The sequence below is a fragment of the Asparagus officinalis genome, chromosome 5 (genome assembly GCF_001876935.1).
Source record: "Asparagus officinalis chromosome 5, Aspof.V1, whole genome shotgun sequence".
Lineage (NCBI taxonomy): Eukaryota > Viridiplantae > Streptophyta > Magnoliopsida > Asparagales > Asparagaceae > Asparagus > Asparagus officinalis.
The window spans coordinates 94,539,055-94,559,688 of record NC_033798.1 but is presented as its reverse complement, the minus strand read 5'-3'; the positions used below and the strand labels follow the sequence as shown (position 1 = coordinate 94,559,688).

The 20,634-nt window shown below is 35.2% G+C and overlaps 1 protein-coding gene across 1 annotated transcript in view; it reads left to right on the top strand.

Annotated features, from left to right (window-relative positions):
- Positions 1–20,634, top strand: part of LOC109840231 (sister chromatid cohesion protein PDS5 homolog A) — a 28,822-nt gene that overhangs the window by 6,539 nt on the left and 1,649 nt on the right. The window contains 28 exon segments of the mRNA XM_020408794.1: positions 772–898; positions 1,025–1,243; positions 2,230–2,446; positions 2,542–2,687; positions 2,771–2,916; positions 4,321–4,470; positions 4,585–4,633; positions 4,712–4,900; positions 5,097–5,279; positions 7,857–8,011; positions 8,100–8,226; positions 8,343–8,375; positions 8,377–8,499; positions 8,574–8,636; positions 9,601–9,737; positions 9,862–9,979; positions 10,584–10,718; positions 10,835–11,034; positions 12,574–12,727; positions 12,900–13,040; positions 15,142–15,222; positions 15,420–16,052; positions 16,125–16,229; positions 18,788–18,867; positions 19,052–19,103; positions 19,617–19,703; positions 19,811–19,848; positions 20,514–20,582. Coding sequence (XP_020264383.1) covers positions 772–898; positions 1,025–1,243; positions 2,230–2,446; positions 2,542–2,687; positions 2,771–2,916; positions 4,321–4,470; positions 4,585–4,633; positions 4,712–4,900; positions 5,097–5,279; positions 7,857–8,011; positions 8,100–8,226; positions 8,343–8,375; positions 8,377–8,499; positions 8,574–8,636; positions 9,601–9,737; positions 9,862–9,979; positions 10,584–10,718; positions 10,835–11,034; positions 12,574–12,727; positions 12,900–13,040; positions 15,142–15,222; positions 15,420–16,052; positions 16,125–16,229; positions 18,788–18,867; positions 19,052–19,103; positions 19,617–19,703; positions 19,811–19,848; positions 20,514–20,582 — 3,957 coding nt within the window.

Genomic DNA, 20,634 nt, shown 5'->3' with positions numbered 1-20,634 from the left:
GGGCGGTCGTTGAGGGTTTCTTGTTTTCTCTGTTCTCCAGAGGGTGCCTGCTGCAGACCGATATGCACAATACTTTCCAATTGCTGAAAAGTACAGTACATGATTCTCGGGGATACATTTTACAGCCTTTAGTTTCTAGTTTTCTAACACAAAATGCATAGTGTTAAATCAAGTTCATGTTTGAACCATGCATAGTTTAAGGGTCTGGGCATGATTTGTTTTTGAACTAAGGGGGTGCTATTGGTCTGAACCGATTTCTCGGATGGAGACTTCTTTTTAGTGGAGTTTAATGGTTACATGAGCTATGTAAATGAGAAGTTTGAAAATATCTTTTTCATTTAGCGGAGTGAGGTTTCCATTTATTCGTACTGGAGTTTTTGTAGTTCCATAAGAGCTTTCATTTTCAAATATTCAGCATAGTGAATCATCTGTAATGCTCTCTTTTTAGACCAACAAATCACTGCTACCTTCACCCAGTAACTTCATAAGTCTATATATCCCTAAGTTACCTTTGCCGCATGACAAATAAAACTGTGGTATTCAGATGCTATTCCACTGTAGTTTATGTTGAATATAAGATTTCATTTGACATTGATAGGCTACATCCTTCTCTAGTGGATTATGATTGATGTTTTCTTTTGTTGTATTTATTTGTGACTGATTTCATTTAGGAATAGTTGCAGATAGATGAGACTCTTTTTTTTAAATTTTTTGCTTCCTTAAGCAAGCACATATTTGAATATATGAATTGCTCAACTTTGATTGCTGCAGTGATGATCATCCAAAAAATGTCCTTGCGTCAATGCAAAAGATCATGGTCCTTATTCTTGATGAGAGTGAAGATATACACGATAATCTGTTGAGTACCATACTGTCACCTTTAGGTCGAAAGAGAACTGTGAGTCTTTTTTTTTTCCCTGGATCACCCATCATTCTTCTGTTCTTCAATACATATCGTTTTTAATACTTTGATTTTGTGTGCATTCTTTTGATTTTATTGTTTTCTTGAAACTCAATGCAATAGGATTTTTCTCTGGCTGCGAGGAGGCTTGCTATGGATGTTATTAAAGAGTGTGCTGGAAGTCTTGAACCTTGCATAAAACAGTTTCTTGTATCATCGTTATCGGGTGATAGCACCTCTGTAGATAACACAATTGATTATCATGAAGTCATTTATGATGTTTATCAGAGTGCTCCGCAGATCCTTTATGGAATCGTTCCATACATTACGGGAGAGTTGTTGGTAAGAACTCCATATTACTGTTTTTTGGCTTTGTTAGTTTATTACCTTCTCTTGTGCGTGCAATAAATTACACGGTATTGCTCATCGTTGGCATTGTTACTATATTTTCTAAGCTATCAGTTCTCATGAATTGGCATGCCAACTCAAGTCGAGCACCAGCTTCCTTATTTTCTTTGAAATCTTTACTAGTCACACTCTCTAATTACTAATTTTACATTATGGAAGTTGTTGATTATATTTTTTCTAGGCGATATAAGACTTCTGAATTTATATCATGAGTGTTTGCCTTTTTTTTTCATTCATCGTTCTTTTTTCTTCAAAATCATGAAACTGGTTCTTAGTTTTGACCATCTTAAAAATAAGATTGTACTTTTGTTATTCATTATGTTTACATCTGATAATAGTTAGTGAACTGACACTTTCATATGAGTCTTGAATAAGCCGGGGAAATGCTGTATTCTTGGCAAACCTTATCAGTTGGTGAAAGAAAAAGGTATAGTTTGGAAACCGTGTTATTTTTTCATATATCTAACAAAGAATCATTGTTTTTATTCTTTTGTCTTTCCTTTTTCCCTTTTCTGTGCTTCTCCCCCTTCTTTTCCTTCTTTATTTGTGTTGTAGGGGGAATATTCAGTTAATCATATTGTGATGGAATAATCAAATATATTGGAGACTGATATGCTTTAATGAAAAGAAAAGAAAAACATATTAAGAATTCCCCTTGAGACAGCTCATGAGCTCTACACCTGTGGTTTATGTTGTTGATTAAAAAGAATCAAAGGCCTATCAAGCCTACATTCTGTCTCTCATGTACTATTCTAGTCCTTCATTCGTTTATAATATTCTTGACTATTACCTTCACATAATGATTCTCAACATTATTAAAGGTATTGTAATTACATGAAGGAATTCTCAGCATTATTAAAAGTATTGTAATTAAGTAAAGGAAATCATAATGATTCTGACCCCAATTTGTGCAACTGTAGGCAGATGCATTAGATGTCCGACTAAAAGCAGTACAACTTCTTGGTGAACTCTTTGCTTTACCAGGACTTCCTATATCTGAATCTTTTCAGCCACTATTCTCTGAATTTCTGAAAAGGTTGACTGACAGAGCTGTAGAAGTTCGTATTTCTGTTATTGGCCACTTGAAGAATTGTCTGATTTCAAATCCTTCCCGACCTGAGGCTCCTTCAATCATTAGTAAGGAGTCAGTGTTAAATTAGAATAATCCTGATGCTTTAGCAGATTAAATGTTCATCCAGAATTAATCACATGTATATGATGAATATTTCCAGAGGCTCTCAGCGACCGTTTGTTGGACTATAATGAAAATGTTCGGGAACAAGTTGTTGATGCAATATGCGACAATGCCTGCCATTCGTTGAAAATTGTTCCAGCTGAGACTATTAGGCTAGTGGCGGAGCGCCTTCGAGATAAATCTGTTTGTGCATATATACTCTTCTCAGTATCCCATTTGTTACTCTCTTTAAAAAATTATCAACCTCATGTTTGATTTTTTGTCAGCTATCTGTAAAAAGATTCACTATGGAGAAGCTGGCCGATCTATACAGATTTTATTGCTTGAAGAGCGCTGGTGGTTCAACCAGTGTTGATGAACTTGAGTGGATTCCTGGGAGGATATTGAGATGCTTATATGACAAAGATTTCAGGTAAGAAGCACTCCGGAAATGTGCAGGATATGATGATTTTATCAATTTAATATTTGTATGACTTTCCTCTGTTGTTTTTGATGATCATGAATGTATCTTCTTACAGTACTTGCATGATTTACTGTTACATTACTAGTTATAAGCTGATGTTTTGTATGCTAAAAAAGTTTCCTTGCATGCAACTGCCCTGGGGAATTTGGTTGACTTTGCAAGCATATAAAAAAGAAATACATTTGTGACTTTAAGCACCTGAAGTCTTGACAACTAAAGATGATGTTTTTTGTCATCTTATTTATTAACCTTGAATAATTTCTTTTCTTCAGCAATCTTCATATAACTCTCCACATGCTTAGATTTCATTAAGTATGTTGAGATTACATTTTAGTGCATTATACTATATATGAAGCGTCCGTTATGGCATTTCGATATATACCACATGTCTCAGATATCTCCCCGATATCCGCAATCTGATATGGAGTTTGCCATCCGATATTTCCCTGATATCCGATATTTCCTAGATATCCAATATTTATAACCTTGATTATTACTACTACGTATTATATTAGAACTATTAGATTACCATCCTCTCCACATGCTGGGGTGAGGGTGCGTACATCTGACCTTACTTCAGAGCCTACAATGGTGGGATCCTTGTCCATTGGGCCGCCCTTTTATGTATCACATTAAAACTATTAAATTAACAGTGTCCTGTTTGGTCATCGGTTATTGAGCTTTTCTTTTTCCCTTCAAATAATCCAGTAGATCAGTATGTAGAAAATATTTTCTTCGTCAGAAGGAATCTATTACTGTCAGGCGATTGGTTTTCTTTCTTTTTCATGCAGCGTATAATTCCAGTAAGGCATACCATATTTAAATCAATTTTTAATTTTCATAGTCCTATGGTCACCCGGATCTGGATATAGTAACATATTGAACTGTATTTGCATCCAATAGCTTGCTGATACTTCTCTTGTGAAGATATTAACCCTGACAGATCAGGATTAGTGCTTGTGAAAGGTTCACTCACCTTGAGAAGATCTTACAGGTCTCTGTATTGCGTTTTTGTCAGGATTTTTGTTGGCCAATATTATTAAGGTGGTGCTAACCTTGATGTTTGCCTTTCTTTTGGTCTTTTCCCTTTATTTTTCTTGTGCTTCTGTCCTACGGTAATATTAGAGGGGATATAGATACTGGTAAAATAAGCAAGTGACTTGCTTTGGCGTGTATGCCTTAGGTGCCATGCCAAGGACTCCAGCTTATGCTACTTGTCCTTGAGGTGTTCATCAAGACATTTGGAAAATAATTTGTGTATTATGCAATTAAATTTTCATTTATGAATACTTGGTTCTAGGTTTTCCTCGTAAAAAACTTGCTTCTGACAGCATATGCGGAATTTTTCTGCAGACCTGAAGGGATTGAACTTATATTATCTGGTTTTCTGTTTCCACCTGAATTCTCAATCAACAATAGACTAAAACATTGGGCAACAGCATTTTTGGTGTTTGACAAAGTAGAAGTGAAGGCCCTTGAGCAGGTTCTTGTGCAGAAGCAAAGGTTTGCCTATATTTCTTCCTTTCTCCCCGATTCATGGCTGTGCTCTTCCTTTTCAGTTGCTAGATTTTGATAGGCTCTGCACGGATTTTCAGGTCATTTCCTGTTGGATTGCAGGTTACAGCAAGAATTCCAGAAGTATCTGTCTCTTAGACAGACATACCAGGTTCGCTAATGTATGATTTTGCAAGTACTGGTCACATGTTTTCAGAATATATTACCAATCAGTATTGCTGAAAAGCAGGAAAATGCCCCTGAACTTCAAAAAAGGGTTTCTGTTTGCTTTCGGAATATGTCTCGGTTATTCAGTGAATCTACAAAGGCTGAGGAGGGTTTTCAGATTCTCAATCAATTGAAAGATGTGAATATATGGAAAATGTTGACAACTCTCCTTGATCCTTGCACTAGTTTTCATCAAGCATGGTCACGTCGGGTATACACTTTTAATTTTCATAACCACCTTTAAAGTTCTCAGCAGTAGTATTATTGTGAGATAGTTTGTTTTTTTTACTGAGGGTTGCTTCATTAGTTCTTTAGGAATTACATTCTCTTTCAAGAAAATGTCTGTGTTCAGCTGGATATAGGAGTGTTTGCTTGTGATTTTATTCCAGTGGCCTTTTTATTTACAGGATGACTTGCTTAAGATACTTGGAGATAAACACCCACTTCATGATTTTATGGGCATGCTTTCAACAAAATGCTCATATCTTCTCTTCAACAAGGACTATGTCAAGGAAATAATTACGGTGGCTTCTGCACAAAAGTCTGCTGGAGATGTTCAGTTTATATCATCGTGCATGAGTCTACTTGCGGTAAAGTTTGCTATTCTATTCTATTTATTGAAAGGTTCCTCATATCCATGAACAAGATTTTAGATGTATTTGTAGATGAAGCTCATCAACATTCTTTATGATTCATATGCTGAATTTCCATGTTCACACTCCCACCTAGGATAGAATTTCAAAAAGAGTTGGGTGAAGGTGAAATTCATTTTATGTGCAGCATATTTGTCTGTTTGTCTGCTTGACATCAATATATGCAGTTTGATTCTTAAGTTGATTTGTTTTACTTTTGATTCTGTGCTAAGGCATGCGGATGACTAAACGGTCAAAAGCAGTGGACCCTCTCTACCTTATGCAAATCATTGTTAAAGTGATTATCAACACTTGAAGTAAAGATGATAGGCAGTGGATATATTTATCAAATGAACAATACAACTTTCCCAAAGTAAAAAAAGATACATATAAATTTCCTACAAAAAAATGTTAAACAACATGTCACAGGAATTTGATTAAATAGTATGTTGGTTAAATAACTTTATGTTTTCATTATCAAACAGAAAAGTGTTTGTTAGAGAAAAGAGTAAATTATGAAATTTTGAGATGCAATATGCTAGCAGATGCGCTAACTTTTCTGCCCCAGGGGTTGCCTAGGAAAACCTGGTGGCCTAGGTGACCCGTGACAGTCTTCGCGGCAAAGCATGATACTTACACTTTACTTTTTCCCCCTTTCTGGCCTACAATTGGAAGTGAGGCAATATGTCGCATCTAAGAATTTATACTTGTCGTAGCAGGACTGTAAACTTACCTGTTTGTGGTTCTAACAGTGATCTGAGCCCAGATCGTAAGAATGCTGGTATGGCAGTAACAAGTTATTTGTAATCATATGTTTGAAGGTTTCCTTCATGACTGGGCTCTTTAAGTTCAAAGGGATATACTCAGAGAGTTGGCTTGAAAATTTGCACTGGTGTTCTTGAGCTCAGATTTGTACTTTGGTGTTGTAAGCTAAAACCACGGGAATATGAAGCACTTTCCAGTTTTTTTTCCTCGTTTGCTTATATCATATTTCTTGAGACAATCTTCTTGGCTCCCTTCATCCTCTGAGCTTTCTTTGAGAAGAATTTTGAAGCCTTCGCTCCATGATTGCCTAAGTTTCAGTTTAATAGGCACCATTTGTCCTTTCCTTACACGCGGACCGTTCTTATTTTTTGTAGTGACCTTCATATGGACACAGTTATCTCATATGGTGTTTGCATCCAGTTGTTTGTGGTTTGATAGAAGTTTGATCTAATTGGTAGATGTACTTGATACTCAAACCCATCAAGGAGGAAAAAGGTTAATTAATTATGGTGACCTGTGAAGCATTGATGTAGACAAGGGATATGGATAAGATACCAAATGATATGTCTATTTGCAACATGATATTTTTTTAATTTGAAAAAGTTGAAAAACTTGACCTGTGCATGACAAAAGTCATATGAGCACACAAACAACGCACCAATATATACAAGGAAAGGTGAGTACTGGGATACAGTAAATCCTAACACTTCTGATCACACGTTGTCGTGAATACATTTACAATAAAATTATACATGTTTGTTAATGCCCATCATTTGGAGAATGAATCTTTAGATTAGAATGACTAAAAGTTGTAAGATCATGAACCTTTAAGGTTAGAATGTTATGAGTAAACATCTCAGTTATTATGGAAAGATATATTAAATAATAGCTACATGAACAATCAGATTCCTGGTTAAGAAAATAAATAAATAATGCAACTAAGAAAAAAATAATGTAACAAAATTACAAACTAGCGAATTTTGAATCAATCACACATTTGATTTTTGACTTAGTTTTGAGAACATCAATAATATGTCTTATATATATGTGCGTGTGTAGTAGAGCTAGAATAAACTTAAATTGATTGAGGGCTCTATCCACTAACCTTTTTATCCATTAGATTTGCTTTGAGAATTGTTATCCATTAGATTTGAGATTCATGTTGGCATGTGATACCCATCAAGGTTATCTTTGAGCTTTGTGCTTTGATATGTATCACATGACAACACAAATCTCAACTTAACATATATATATATAGACACACACACACACATACATGTGTATGTGTGCGTGTGTGGCATAAAGAGTCATTATTAACTTTTTTATGTTCATTTTATCATCTCCAACTTCTTACTCCTTAAAGAGCATATCCAATTTGAAGTTAAATAATGTTGGAGATTCCATATATATTTATTGAGTTCAGAAGAATTCTTGCAAGATCATATCTTTTAGGATTTTCGAAAAGTTTTCACTCAAAATTAGTCCCCTTTTACATTGTCACTATTTTACGAACTTAAATCATGTTCAGGCTGTGGTATTTATGATATTTTTCTAGTTACATTTTGATCTTGACTGGTTAAAGCCACTGTAAACTGTTCTTTATGTGATAAAGGCCCTTTGTCAGCACCATGTGCAGCAGCCTTGAAGCTCATCATTGCTATATTATGTTCTTACTCTCTTCTGCATTTCAGATTTCTACTTTATTCTCAGTTCTACATTATTTAAGTGGTTTTCAATGTTCTGAAAATTTTTGAATGCACCTAATCACAGATAATTGCGTGTTTTTCTCCTCATCTATTGGCTGGATTTGAAGAGAATCTAGTTAATCTTCTTAAAGAGGACAATGAAATAATTAAAGAAGGTGTGGCTCATGTTTTGTCAAAGGCTGGAGGAACCATTCGTGAACAGCTGGCGACTACATCAAGGTGCAGCCATAAAAAAAATAGATGCAAAATATAGGCACTAGTTGTTGGTTCATATTCTATTCTGACATTTTCAATTTCTTGTTTTCAGTTCAGTTGACCTATTATTAGAAAGACTGTGTCTAGAGGGCACTCGGAAGCAGGCTAAGTACTCTGTGCATGCACTGGGAGCTATTACCAAGGATGACGGTCTCAAGTCACTCTCCGTTCTCTACAAGGTAGATATGATCATAGTTCAAAAGTCAATTATATGTTCATTCTTAACTTTCAAAGAATGTCTCTTTAAACTTCCTAGATGATGTACTTACAGTGAGATCTATTATTTGATTGACAGAGGCTAGTGGATATATTGGAAGAGAGAACACATTACACATTTGCCAGCCATATTGCAGTCACTTGGATGCATAGCACAAATTGCCACACCAATTTTTGAGACTAGGGAGGATGAAATTTTTGGTTTCATAAAGCACAAAATTCTGGAATGCAGTAATGTATGCCTTTCCTCAAACAATTTTTTATTCCTTGAAATTGACATCAGTCATGTTAATATTTCATTTTTTTTCAGAAGGTAAAAGAAGTTCCTATGAAGAAATTTGAATCGAACAGGACTGAACTTTGTTTGTTAAAGGTCAGTATTGGTAACTGTTCTGAAATGATTGATTCTACTTGATACAAAATTATTTATTTGATGTGTATCCCCTTCCCCCACCCAGCCTGTGCACCGGCTACCACCATCACCACCCAACCCCCTCTCCCAACCATCATCAATAACAACAAGAACAATGCTGTGGCAAAATGAACTTGTACCCGTGAAGTTCGTACCTGTGAAATAATGGTAATTGACTGTGACCACTTTGACCCAAAAGGTTGACCCACTATGTTCTGGACCTCAGCCACAAATGATATGTTTGATTTCCCACTTTATTTCCTATGTGGAACAAACCTTTAATTCCCTTCGTCTATTAAAGTGCTTTTTTTAAACTCTATTAGGATGCTTTTAGTTGGGAGCAACACAAAACCAACAATTTTGACCTTGGCTCATATCTGATGAGTCCTGGACACCATGGAGTGTTCTCTAATTATGCCCCCCTTCTTTATCTTTGACGATGCATGAGTTCCCTTACTCTTCACGTTATATTATAATCCATCTCAACCAACTTTGTACGTAATACTGTATAATCTTTTACATTTTGGAACCAGATTTGGAGAGAATAATTATGATTGTATTGGGTTTATGGCTAACCATCTCGAAGTATTATTAGCTATTACCAAGTCACAAAACTTGTAACCCAAATGCACTGATGTACCGCCCTATGCTTGACCTTATCAAAATCTTCCACCTTGGGGTCTGATACCAATTTGTTGTTAGCGAATGAAGCTTGTTACTGTGGACTTGAATATTATATTGTGACAATTTTGACTGTCTTGTTATTATTCTTTTTTTTTCCGCTTTATTTCCAATGTGGATTAAATATTAACACCATCCGCTCTTAATGTGGATGCTTTTAACTGGATATGAGACAGAAACCGAACAAAAAGACGGTCAACCTTGACAACCCTTGAACCTTCAATATTATTTTCTTATATCGCAGATATTTGGCATCAAAACATTGGTGAAAAGCTACTTACCTGTCAGAGATGCTCATCAGCGACCAGGGATTGAAAGGGTTATGGAAATCCTGAAAAACATTCTTTCTTTCGGTGACATTTCAGAAGATATGGAATCAAGGTATTGATGGGGATCTAGTATTTTTGACTTGCCATTACATAGTGCTTTGACTTGACTTTGCAGACAGGATTTACATCTGGTGCTTCACTTGCTAAGATTTTTACTATTGCATTCTGCTTTCCAGTGCTGTAGACAAGGCGCATATGCGACTAGCTTCAGCTAAAGCTGTTCTTCGGTTGTCAAGACAATGGGACCATAAAATACCTATTGATGTATTCTATATGACCCTGAGAATTTCAGAGGTACATTATTCCTCCGTCCCTCTCTCTCTCCCCCCCCTCTCCCCCCTCTCTCTTTTTCAGAGGTACACTATCCCTCCCTCCCTCCCTCCCTCTCCATACACGCACGCACACGCAGTTTACACACATACAGAGACACCCACATGGCCACATCTACATTGCTTGGATATAGCTATAGATTTCAGTGTTGGGCCTGTACAAGGTGTGAGGGTGACTAATATTTACAACAAAATAGGAGTAAATGAAGTTGAATAACCTATATTTCGTTATATTATTTTATATTTCAGAGAGTGCCTAGTGTGAAGTATACTAGAATCCTAAGATAACCAATAACTAGTGATAACAAAGAAGGCAATAAAAAAATGTGAATATCACAGGATTCAAGTATTCATCCCTGACTTTTAGGTTATTCACTTAGTAAAATTCACTAGAATCTAGAAGATTTCATGTCAAACCTTAACTGTTCCATTAAGCTTCAGGACCTTAATGTTAATTAGCACTCACTTACAAAATGAAAGTTCATAACTTTTAGCTTCCTACAGCTAAATCAAATTTAGAAGTTACTTGGTCTACGTGAGTATGCTTACTGTTTTTTCTTAATTTGTAGGACACTTATGCTCAGTCTAGGAAAGTCTTCATCAGCAAAGTGCAGAGATATATTAAAGAACGACTCTTGGATGCAAAGTATGCTTGTGCCTTCTTGTTAAACATCAACCAATTCCGCTCACCTGAATATACAGAGGTTGATATTATTTTTTAGCATTATGATGAAACTAGTCTGTTCATTCTTAGCCCTGTTGTTTGCATTTGCTTTTTCATTGAGAATATTTCTTTTTCTACATTATTTAAAATTTCCAGGGGAAACATAATCTACTTGAAATAATTCAAGTTTGTCAGCAAGCTAAGGTGCGACAGCTTTCTATGCAAAGTGATGGAAACTCAACGGTAGCTTATCCAGAATGTATTCTTGTATATTTGGTCCATGCTCTCGCACACCATCCTTCCTTTCCTAGTATTGATGAGCGCAGAGATCTTAAAGTATTTGAACCATTTTACTGGTATGTACTCTATTATTGAACTCAATTTATTTGTTGGTTGCAAGTCTCCTGAAAGAGGAACTTATTATATCGATAATGGTCCATGTGCTTCTTTCTTTTTTACATTGGTTTTGTTTAATTTTTCATCTCCCTTTTTGATGCGGAGCTTGCATAATATGCTATTCTTTGCACAGCATATGCCCATTTACTGTGAACTCATGTTCCATATTATCTAATATGTAGATCGAATTATTCTTAATTCTTAACATACCAGAGTTTATTTCTTATGTTACTTGGCTTTGTTTGATTGATGAGGAACAATTATTTTCCTTTGTCATAATAGCTCTAGGGAATCTGGTCTGATGCATGTCCTCATTTTAAGTCAATCTCCTCTTTATGGTGTTATTGGTGACTCTTAAGTAGTTTTTAGCGCTTCCTCATCTACTGGACAAGAATCCGTCTCTGTGAAAGGGATGGGCTTTATATTGGTTCATATATTTCCCCTAGATTATGTGTCTAATCATCAAGATGGCCTACTGTTGTAACCCCCTTCATGCAGTGAATTCTCATATTCATATTTTGAGTCACGTCTTCATTTTCCGTCTTTTCATTCCTTTCAGAACCTAGAATTTTTTAACATTGTTTACTATTTCTATTGAAACTTTTCCCCCCTTTTGTGTAGACCGATGGAGTCTCCTTTGAAGGGTTAGAGCCTCAATATGATATTTTAGTCAGTGAAAGTGAGCTTTATGCATTTACCTGTTAATTGCTTTCCTTTTGTCTTGGAGGTACATGGTTTATTTCGCAGTGTGGTGATATCACCATGTAGTGGGAGGATGGTAAATGTTTATGAGTTGATATCTCATCCTAAGCTGGCTATCTATGTATTGCCCAATTTAGCTGTTGGTTTGGGTTCTTTCTCAACATTATTGTTTGCGGATTTGGCATGAGCTCAACAATTTTTCAAATGCCAGTCTAATATGTGGATTGAGCAAGTATATGATTGTATTTGTCATCTTGTGGTCACTTTCTAGATAATTATTAAGATCATAATTCACATCGTGTCACTCTGCATAAGAAGTTTTAAAATATCCCCCACGTACTAGGATCTTCAAAACCTGTTTAGTAGGGAGAACTGGAGGAGTTATACACACATACGCTTGTTCTTATAAGCTATTGAGCAAAGACACATTTATCACCTTCTTGGGTAGTCCTTGGACATATGTTCCGGACTTCTCAAACATGTCCTCAATTATTAAATATATTTTTAAATTTAGGAAACTTGTCGGATGCTTCATGAATGCATGTCCTACACTTGCCGTACAGTTATTTCAAATTACATAATTGAGATTATATTTAATCAAACACTGGCCCCTCTCCTGCACACCCTCACAGATGCTCACAAAGCAAAAAGTAAGAAGAGGTTAAGTCGTCTGTGACTCAGTAAGCAGCCTCACTCTTTGCGGTGATCAATACGAGTAGAGATGCTTGTGGTTGTAGAAATTGAAAGTGTCATGCAAGGCCACTTTTGTTTTGGTGCTAATTTTCTCTATCATCCAGGCGTCTGCATCTCTTGTTGTCTTTACTGTTACATGGGGATGAAGGTGGACAATTTGGAGGCGATCCCAGCAAGAGGGAGAACTATATAAAAGTAGTATCTATCTTCCATAGCATTAAGTGCTCAGAAGATGCGGTTGACAGTGCAAAGTCAAAGGTAGGAAATTGGTAGGACAACCAAATCCGTTGTCATGTTTGTTAATTATGCATTTCAGTTCGTGTAGTTCCTGTGAGCTAGACATGGATTTTATATTTTTATTTGTGTCTTTTTCTTATACTAGTTGTCAGCATGGCCTTGTAACTTGTCTACGTGCTTATTAAATACACAGGTTTCATATGCTATATGTGATCTGGGCCTATCAATGGCAAAAAGACTAGTCAATGACCAGTCTGATATTTCAGGAATGGCTACTTCACTAACTCTTCCGCCTAATCTGTATAAGCCTGTTAAGGAGGGTGAAAAGTCTGCGGTTAGTATATTACATCGAAACAATTTCTTACTCTATATGCTAATAAATTCCTGAAAGTGATTTAAATATATTAGATGATTCTGGTTTGTTATTTTTATTATTCTAGAAAAGAATGTTTTTTTTTTTCAATGGGATAACAATACATGATGTTCTTAGTTTTAATGCTGCTCTAATGTAATCTTACCAATGTGGTGCGATGCAATGAAATAGTTGCTGGGGCACACTTTGCCTCAAAGAATGAAAGAAGCGTAGAAGATGTTCAGCTAACACTTAATAAATCATTAAGCAGATATACAATGTTGGGCATGTGACCTGAATTATGTATGAGTACAGGTTTTAGGAAGTTAAGAAAGGTTTTAGAAAATGAGGGAAGGGAGATGAAAATTAGAATTGCGCTAAAGGAGGTAGTTCTGATGACAAGGAGGGAAATTTTACAAGTTAATTGAATCAGCTTGTGAAGAGTATATATTGATGATCCACAGTCAGGATGTAGCACATCAACAAATGAAAGTCTCTATTCCTTGTTGCTAAAAACCTGATGATCTACTTCAAGTTTAAAATTTTCAACAAATCCAATCCCCAACACTTGAAGAACCCGTTTATATCCTCTGCTAATGAACAAATGAGGTTGTCAATAGAAATGTGGAGAATGCTTGATTGCTAAAAAGGTCTTATGGGATCAGTACTTAGTATTATTTTCTGTAGCTTTTGTGAAGAATGAAAATTAGTATTATTTTCTGTAGCTTTTGTGAAGAATGAAAATTTTCTTGCCTTAAATGTAACATGATCTTGAAGCAGCTAATTATTATGCTTTCACTGGCACAACGTGTTCAAGCTAACTAGGATAAATAGTGCTTTATGGAGCATATGAGGAAACACAAGTTAAACCTAGTAATCAAAACAAAGAACAGCGTAAAATTCTGCTTTGGGTGTAGGGGTGTAACTGGGTTTCATATGAAGTAGTTCTAATGTAGAACCTACTTGTTCAGGTTCTTCTATTTATTTATTTATTTGTTGGGGTGGGGGGAATTTTTTTTCCTTTGAACTCCTTTAGCCTGAACAAACACTAAGTCGAAGCATGTGGTTACAATGTCAGAACAGGTTTCTGAAATATATTAGACAAGAAGACAGCTTTTATTTTTCTCATCTGCCTATTGTTTCCAAATAATCAAAACACGGCTTTGTTATGATGAATAGTGTTTTTCATATTACAGCTATTCTTTTTTATGTGTAAATTGTAGCATTTTGTTCTTTGCTGTGATGCATGGAAGATTTGCCTCCTTGTATATCCATGTAATAATGATTGCCATACTCGCATTAATTATATTATCATTTTAATAAATTCATACTCTTGTTTTTCTAGACTGCCGTGGATCCAGTAAACTGCTTAGTTGTTAACGATGATGTATATGGCATGTTGCTGTTCAGTAATGTGTTTTATTGGTTCACTGTTGATTGTTAAGAGAAATCATGATTGACAGATAATTTTTAATATGCTTCTTTTTCAGTGATGCAAGAAAAGTGGAATAATACATTTTAGTATATTTATTCTTGATTGGAATATAAAATGTCCCACAATAATTTTACGCTTTGTAGCAAATCTTTGGGTGTGTTTGGCAACTTCACACTAATCCGGTTAAGGCCACCGGGTTAGGGTTGAACCAAAAGGTGGCGGTGGTCCAAAGATGAGCTAGATAAGGGCCTCTTTTTTGAACTAAAAAAGACTAGTCCGATCTTATACAAGCTTTTGCCAAACACGTATTAAGTCCTCGTCCAAGTTAAATACTCTTATCCAAGTTAGTGGGTGAGTTGCCAAACAAGCCCTTTGGTGTTGAATAACTCTTTTTTCACATCAAAATTGCAAAATATTCTGCATCTCAAGCTATCTATTAACTTAAAGCTTTACCAGCATGCATGTTCTGCTGTTTGAATAACTAAAGATATGAAGTTGTTAAGTTTTGAATTTGTACCTTATAAGTGTCACACCCAGAAATCGTTTCTGTATATATTCATGGTTTTAAGATAGTTTCTGTATATATTCATAGTTCATTTGTTCTAGGAGAGATCACATGTGCATATATTCATGGTTTATTTCTTCTAGGGCAACGATGATCAGTCTTGGTTGGGGAATGAGAGTGTCCTAGCCCATTTTGAAGCACTTAAGCTCGAGGATAAAGAACCGGTATGAATAATTTTTTTACAAACTATGTTTTTTAGAGCAAATAATTATACTATCTGCTTCTGTTATATTTCTGTGTGGTCAAAAGCATGAGATCATGTGCTTCTTGATTTGTGTATGTGCATGGGGCTTGGTGTTTTTTGGATTCAATTTGTATTTTAGGATTCTATTCACTGGATTATCGTTTTGTTGAAATTCAGAGCGTATCAGGTGCAGACAAGGATGAAATGATCTTAGAAGAGAAAGATGCAGATGGTAATGAAATGCCATTAGGGAAGTTGATGAAACTTCTTAAGTCACAAGGAGTGAAAAAAAAGAAAAGGTTGAAAAGGCAAGCTTCACCTTCTGAAACAAAAAAGCCAGAAAATGATTTTGATGTCTTAGGAGTAGTAAGGGAAATAAACCTGGACAACATGAAAAGTGAAAAGAGCAGGCAAATAGGTGAGTTAACCAAAGACAATGACTCTTCAGAAAGTCAACGTATGAGTATAGATAATGACGAGGAGGGAGCTTCAGTATCTCGTAAACGGAAGGAAACCAATGGCATTGCTTTGCTCAACGCGCCGACTCCAAAGCGCAAAAGGTCAGCTAAAGTGCAGAGGTCTCCATCTAAAAGCGCCAAAGGCGAGAATGGAAGCAGAGTTCTATCCTATTCACGTGCTAATAATGTGGACAAGAAGAAGGGCTTATCCTCTGCGCAAAAGTTGTTGATGGAGGATGTTGAATCTTCCAATCCAGACTTGTTGGTTTCGCACTTGCCAACAATCAAAAGCACTTCAAGTAGGAATTATGTTGAACCAAAGACCAAAGAAGCTATCATAAAAAATGAAGAGGTAATCTCACCTTTGTATTAATAGATGATTTAAGAATACCAAATGCAGGTCTAATCACCTTTGGGTTCGCAGAAATCAGCCATCTTAGGAGTCACTGATAAGGAAATTGGAAGCTCAGAAAGCTCTAAGGGTTCTCTTAAGAAGAGAAAAGTCAGAAGCATTTCTGGTTTGGAAAAGGTATGTTTCAAAGTTCAATTTGTTTCTACTTCCACTGAGTTTATAGTAGCTTATTTGCTTTTTTTCTTAATCTACTTATTTATTAGATATACGAAACTATTTATTTTAATTTTCAGGAGCCACATTTAATTTTAAAACCTGTATAAAATTTGATTTGGACAGTTATTTGTCACTATGCCTATTAGGTCAATTTTGATCCTGATACCATGTTTCTTCCACCACGTGCTATAGTTCTTTTTACTTTATTCTTTTTAGTTTTCTACCTTGATCACCAAAAAACTTTGTTGTATTACAATGTTTGCATTCCTTATGCGCATAGATATATTAATTTGAACAAATTGGTGAGTAAAATTGCAAATGTAATATATATAGCCCATAGCAATAGCTGTACTTTTTGTCCCATTTACTGAATAATTGGAACTCGTCGGTCCTCACCAGTTACCTATGGCTACAAGGTTTTGATTTGATTTTTCTACTACTCAGGCTTGATTTATTGGAAGTCAACCTCTGCTTTTGGACCAAACAAAAGAGTATTGAACTGCTGCAGGTGGATTCATTATGAGAAGTGTTGAAGTCCTAAAATAACTGGTTTTCTAGTAAATAGCGCAATCTGTCTCATGACAACTAATTTCCACGCCAAAGTGCAATAGGCAACTATTTATTGGCTGACAGAATGATTGTAGTTGGTCTGGCCTGACTGGTTAGCACTTGCTTCTGGAAGTTTTCATTTTATAATCAATTAGCTTTAACTTGTTAGAGATCGGCACATGCTTCTCAATTAAGTTTGAAGTATTCAACTGCTGCATGTTAGGATGGTTGGGTGTGTGTGGTACAGTCCCAAACAGGATATCAACAAGCTTCCAGGCCTCAGATAGAGTGAGCTTCTGGATAAAACTTAAAGAGTATGAGACTGTTGTAGGACAGATGAGTGATCTGAAAGCTTTCCGACTGTCACAAGAAGCGAGGCCTGATTGGTTTGTTGGTAGATGGCCCATGCATCAATGTTTTGAACTTATCATCAAAGCATACAAGCTTATGAGTCAGATGACTCATATAATACAAGCTCACAAATTTCTCATTTCTTAGCCAAACTCTCGCGCACACCAAAAACATGTATTTATAGAGGTACTCAACGTATCTGGACACATGCATGACACAGCACACACACTGATGTTTGTTCCTTGCTTACACGCACTCTAATGTTTTTCCCTGGGTATGTTGGAAAAGTTAGAGCAGTGCAAACATACAACAGCATCAGGTGGAACATATAACATGTAAAAGTACGTGCTCATATTTACAATCCTTGCCATGCAGACAACAACCTTCAGATATCCCTTGGCCATCATCTGTACTAATCTATATTAAAAACTTAGTGAGGGTTGGAAAAGTTTGAAGGACATGGAAAAATCTCCTTCGTCTCACTAAAGACATGAGGACAATTTAGTCATTTCTGACAAATTTATTCCTTTTTTCCCTCTTTGTTCAGTTCTAGAACTTTCTAATGCATATAATAGAGTTTACTAATTAAATATCTATTACATTTTATATTATAAAAAGATATAAATATAAATGAAAGTTTTTTAATGTAAATAAATACAATAAAAATAACTATCAGAATTTCAATATATTCCAATATAATTATGTCATAACTAATTTCAAATAAGCTAAGATAAAATATCACATTAAATGAATAAATATCATACAAAGATCTTAGAAATATTTAAGAGTGCATAGGGTGTTAAAATGACTCATTTTATATAAAAAGTAGAATAATTAAGTTTTAATGACGGTTGTGTGTGCATTTGCACTTGCAATACTAGTATATAAAAAAATAGTGAGGATAGCGAAAGTTGGATGAGTGAAGGACATTTTTCCTCCTCCATATAGTAATTTGGTGGTAAAATGGTAAATTCACACGTAGATTTTTTCCCCTACTTTTTTCTTTTTCATTTCTTATTTCTAGAACATTCTTTCTTTTTCATTTCTTATTTCTAGAACATTCTAAATCATAACATAAGAATAGGATTTGAACTCATATAATCAAAATTATAGTTCTTCAAGAGAAATTTTTATTTCCTTTTTTCTTTTTTTTCCTTTTTTATTTCTATAATATTCTAAATCATGACATGATAATACTCACATAATTAAATTGCAGTATCTCCATTTTTCTTTATTGTTTTAATCACTTACTCCAATTATTTTATCCTCCTTAAGAAAAGTACTCCACAAAATTGTGTTAAGAATATATTTAATTGCTAAATAACAGTATCGGACACATTTTGTATGTCGAACTCTATAATGAAATTACATAAATTAAATATCCCTTTTGACGTAGGAAAGTTATACTATTGGAAGTTACACCTTTGGCCTCTATATTCTTTGTTGAAGATATACCATTAAGAGTTAATACACCTTTTGGTTGCTATATTCTTGAGCACTAATGAATTCTTTTTTTCAGTTTATAAGACAACTTTTAGCAGAATTTTGAAGTGTCAACCTTCTCTTTTCTCATTCTAAGGATATGGTAGCTGCAATTGATTTTTTGTAAGCCCGTGCAGTGTTCCTCACATGGGATTCTATTGAACAATGAAGAGCTTGTTGGATCCAGAATAAAAGTTTGGTGGCCACTGGACAAAGCGTATGTCACATTCTCCCTTTGACATATTTCCTTGACAAGTTTTGACCATCTGCCTATAATATCTTTGTCTGCATTGAGTATGGTCAAAAAGAGTTAGTGCTTTGTGTGTGCGTGCACGTGCATGCGCAATGCAGAAAAAAGATTGAGCTACCTCATACATAAACTTCACTGATTCTCTTAACAGGTTTTATGAGGGTGTCGTGCAATCTTATGATCCAGGGAAGAAGAAATATATGGTAAGTTGACTGACATTTTTAATTTTACTCCTTAACATATGCCTACATTGTTAATATATATGAATACACAAACTGGCAATTTATAATTTCACCAGCAAATGCTCGTGCTCAGAGAATTGGCACATGAAAAAGCAATTCTTTTTATTTCAAGGACTTCATGTTTTTCTTTGTGCATGAATATGGACTTTTCAACAATATGGATTTTAACCTTCAGTTTTGATCGAAAATCTTTAGAGAAAGCTTTCTTTTTTTTGAGGTATTTTGAATAATATAAACTTAAATGCTGTTTTGTCAAACACTTTTCCAAGTTAGGATCTTTGTGAAGGGTTTTATCGATTATCAGTCCCCTTCCTATAATGTAAACTTGATATGGTCTTAAATGTTTGATGAAACACAAGTAGCTGGAGATTTCTGTTAACTATGTCTTCTATGATTGATTAGTCTGTAGGGTATCAGTATTATTCATCCCACTTTCTTTGAACTTTCATAAAACTGATGCCAACTTTGTCACAGATATTGTATGATGATGGAGATGTAGAAGTCCTCAACTTAAACAAGGAGAAATGGGAACCTATCGCCAACTCTGACATTCCCAAAAAGGTTTAGCTATTATTATTATTATTATTATTATTATTATTATTATTATTTGTGTACTGTGGAGCTGTTCCAGTATGCTTTCTGATGCATTGTAGCATTCCTCGTTGCAGCAACAAAATTTCCAACAATCACCATCACATAAAGAAATGTGAGTATTGTCCTCTTATTCCTTATATATATATAATCTTATCATTCTTTTATAAGTAGCTGTAAATAACTTTTAGATGCTTGTGTTCTGCGGAGCTTGCTGAAATATTTTTCATATCATTACTTCTGCTTGCATCTCACCCGATCTATCCAGAAATGGCTTAACTTGTGGTGGTTGAATAATAGATCATTTCAATTGGGGACTCCAAAGAAAGGGGGAAACATGAACATCCAGATTGTTAGATTAGCAAACTATGTAAAATTTGCCAAATTCTGTGGTGCTGATCAACACCTCACATGCTTTTTAGACCAGCAGCTCTCCATGAAATTGAGTCTTTTTTTGTTTTGTTTTTTGCTTTGTGTGTTAGCGGGTATACTGACTTACGCTTCTCTTTTTGAAAAAAAAAACCATGAAGCTTTGCCTTTAATCATCCTACTTCGGCCTTTGCGATTCTTCCAATTAATGTATCACCTCTCTACTCTGCTCTTTTCTTGTAAAATCTACAAAGTTATGTTGTTCATTATCGTACTTTGGTTAATTGCAATTCTGTTAAGATGTCATGGTGTCACCTTTCTGCCTCCCCTGCTCTCCGTTAACTTCTACATGTATTTTTTAGGAATAATATCCGTTCTAAGTATCTCTTGTATAATTGATTGATACTGCAGGCCATTTCAGAAGATAAACAAGAAAAGTAGCTCATCCAGTTCTAGAAAGAAAGTGAATTCTGCAAAGAAGTAAGCAGTACATTATCTTAGCAAATGATGCGTATATGAAACCTTATCCTAC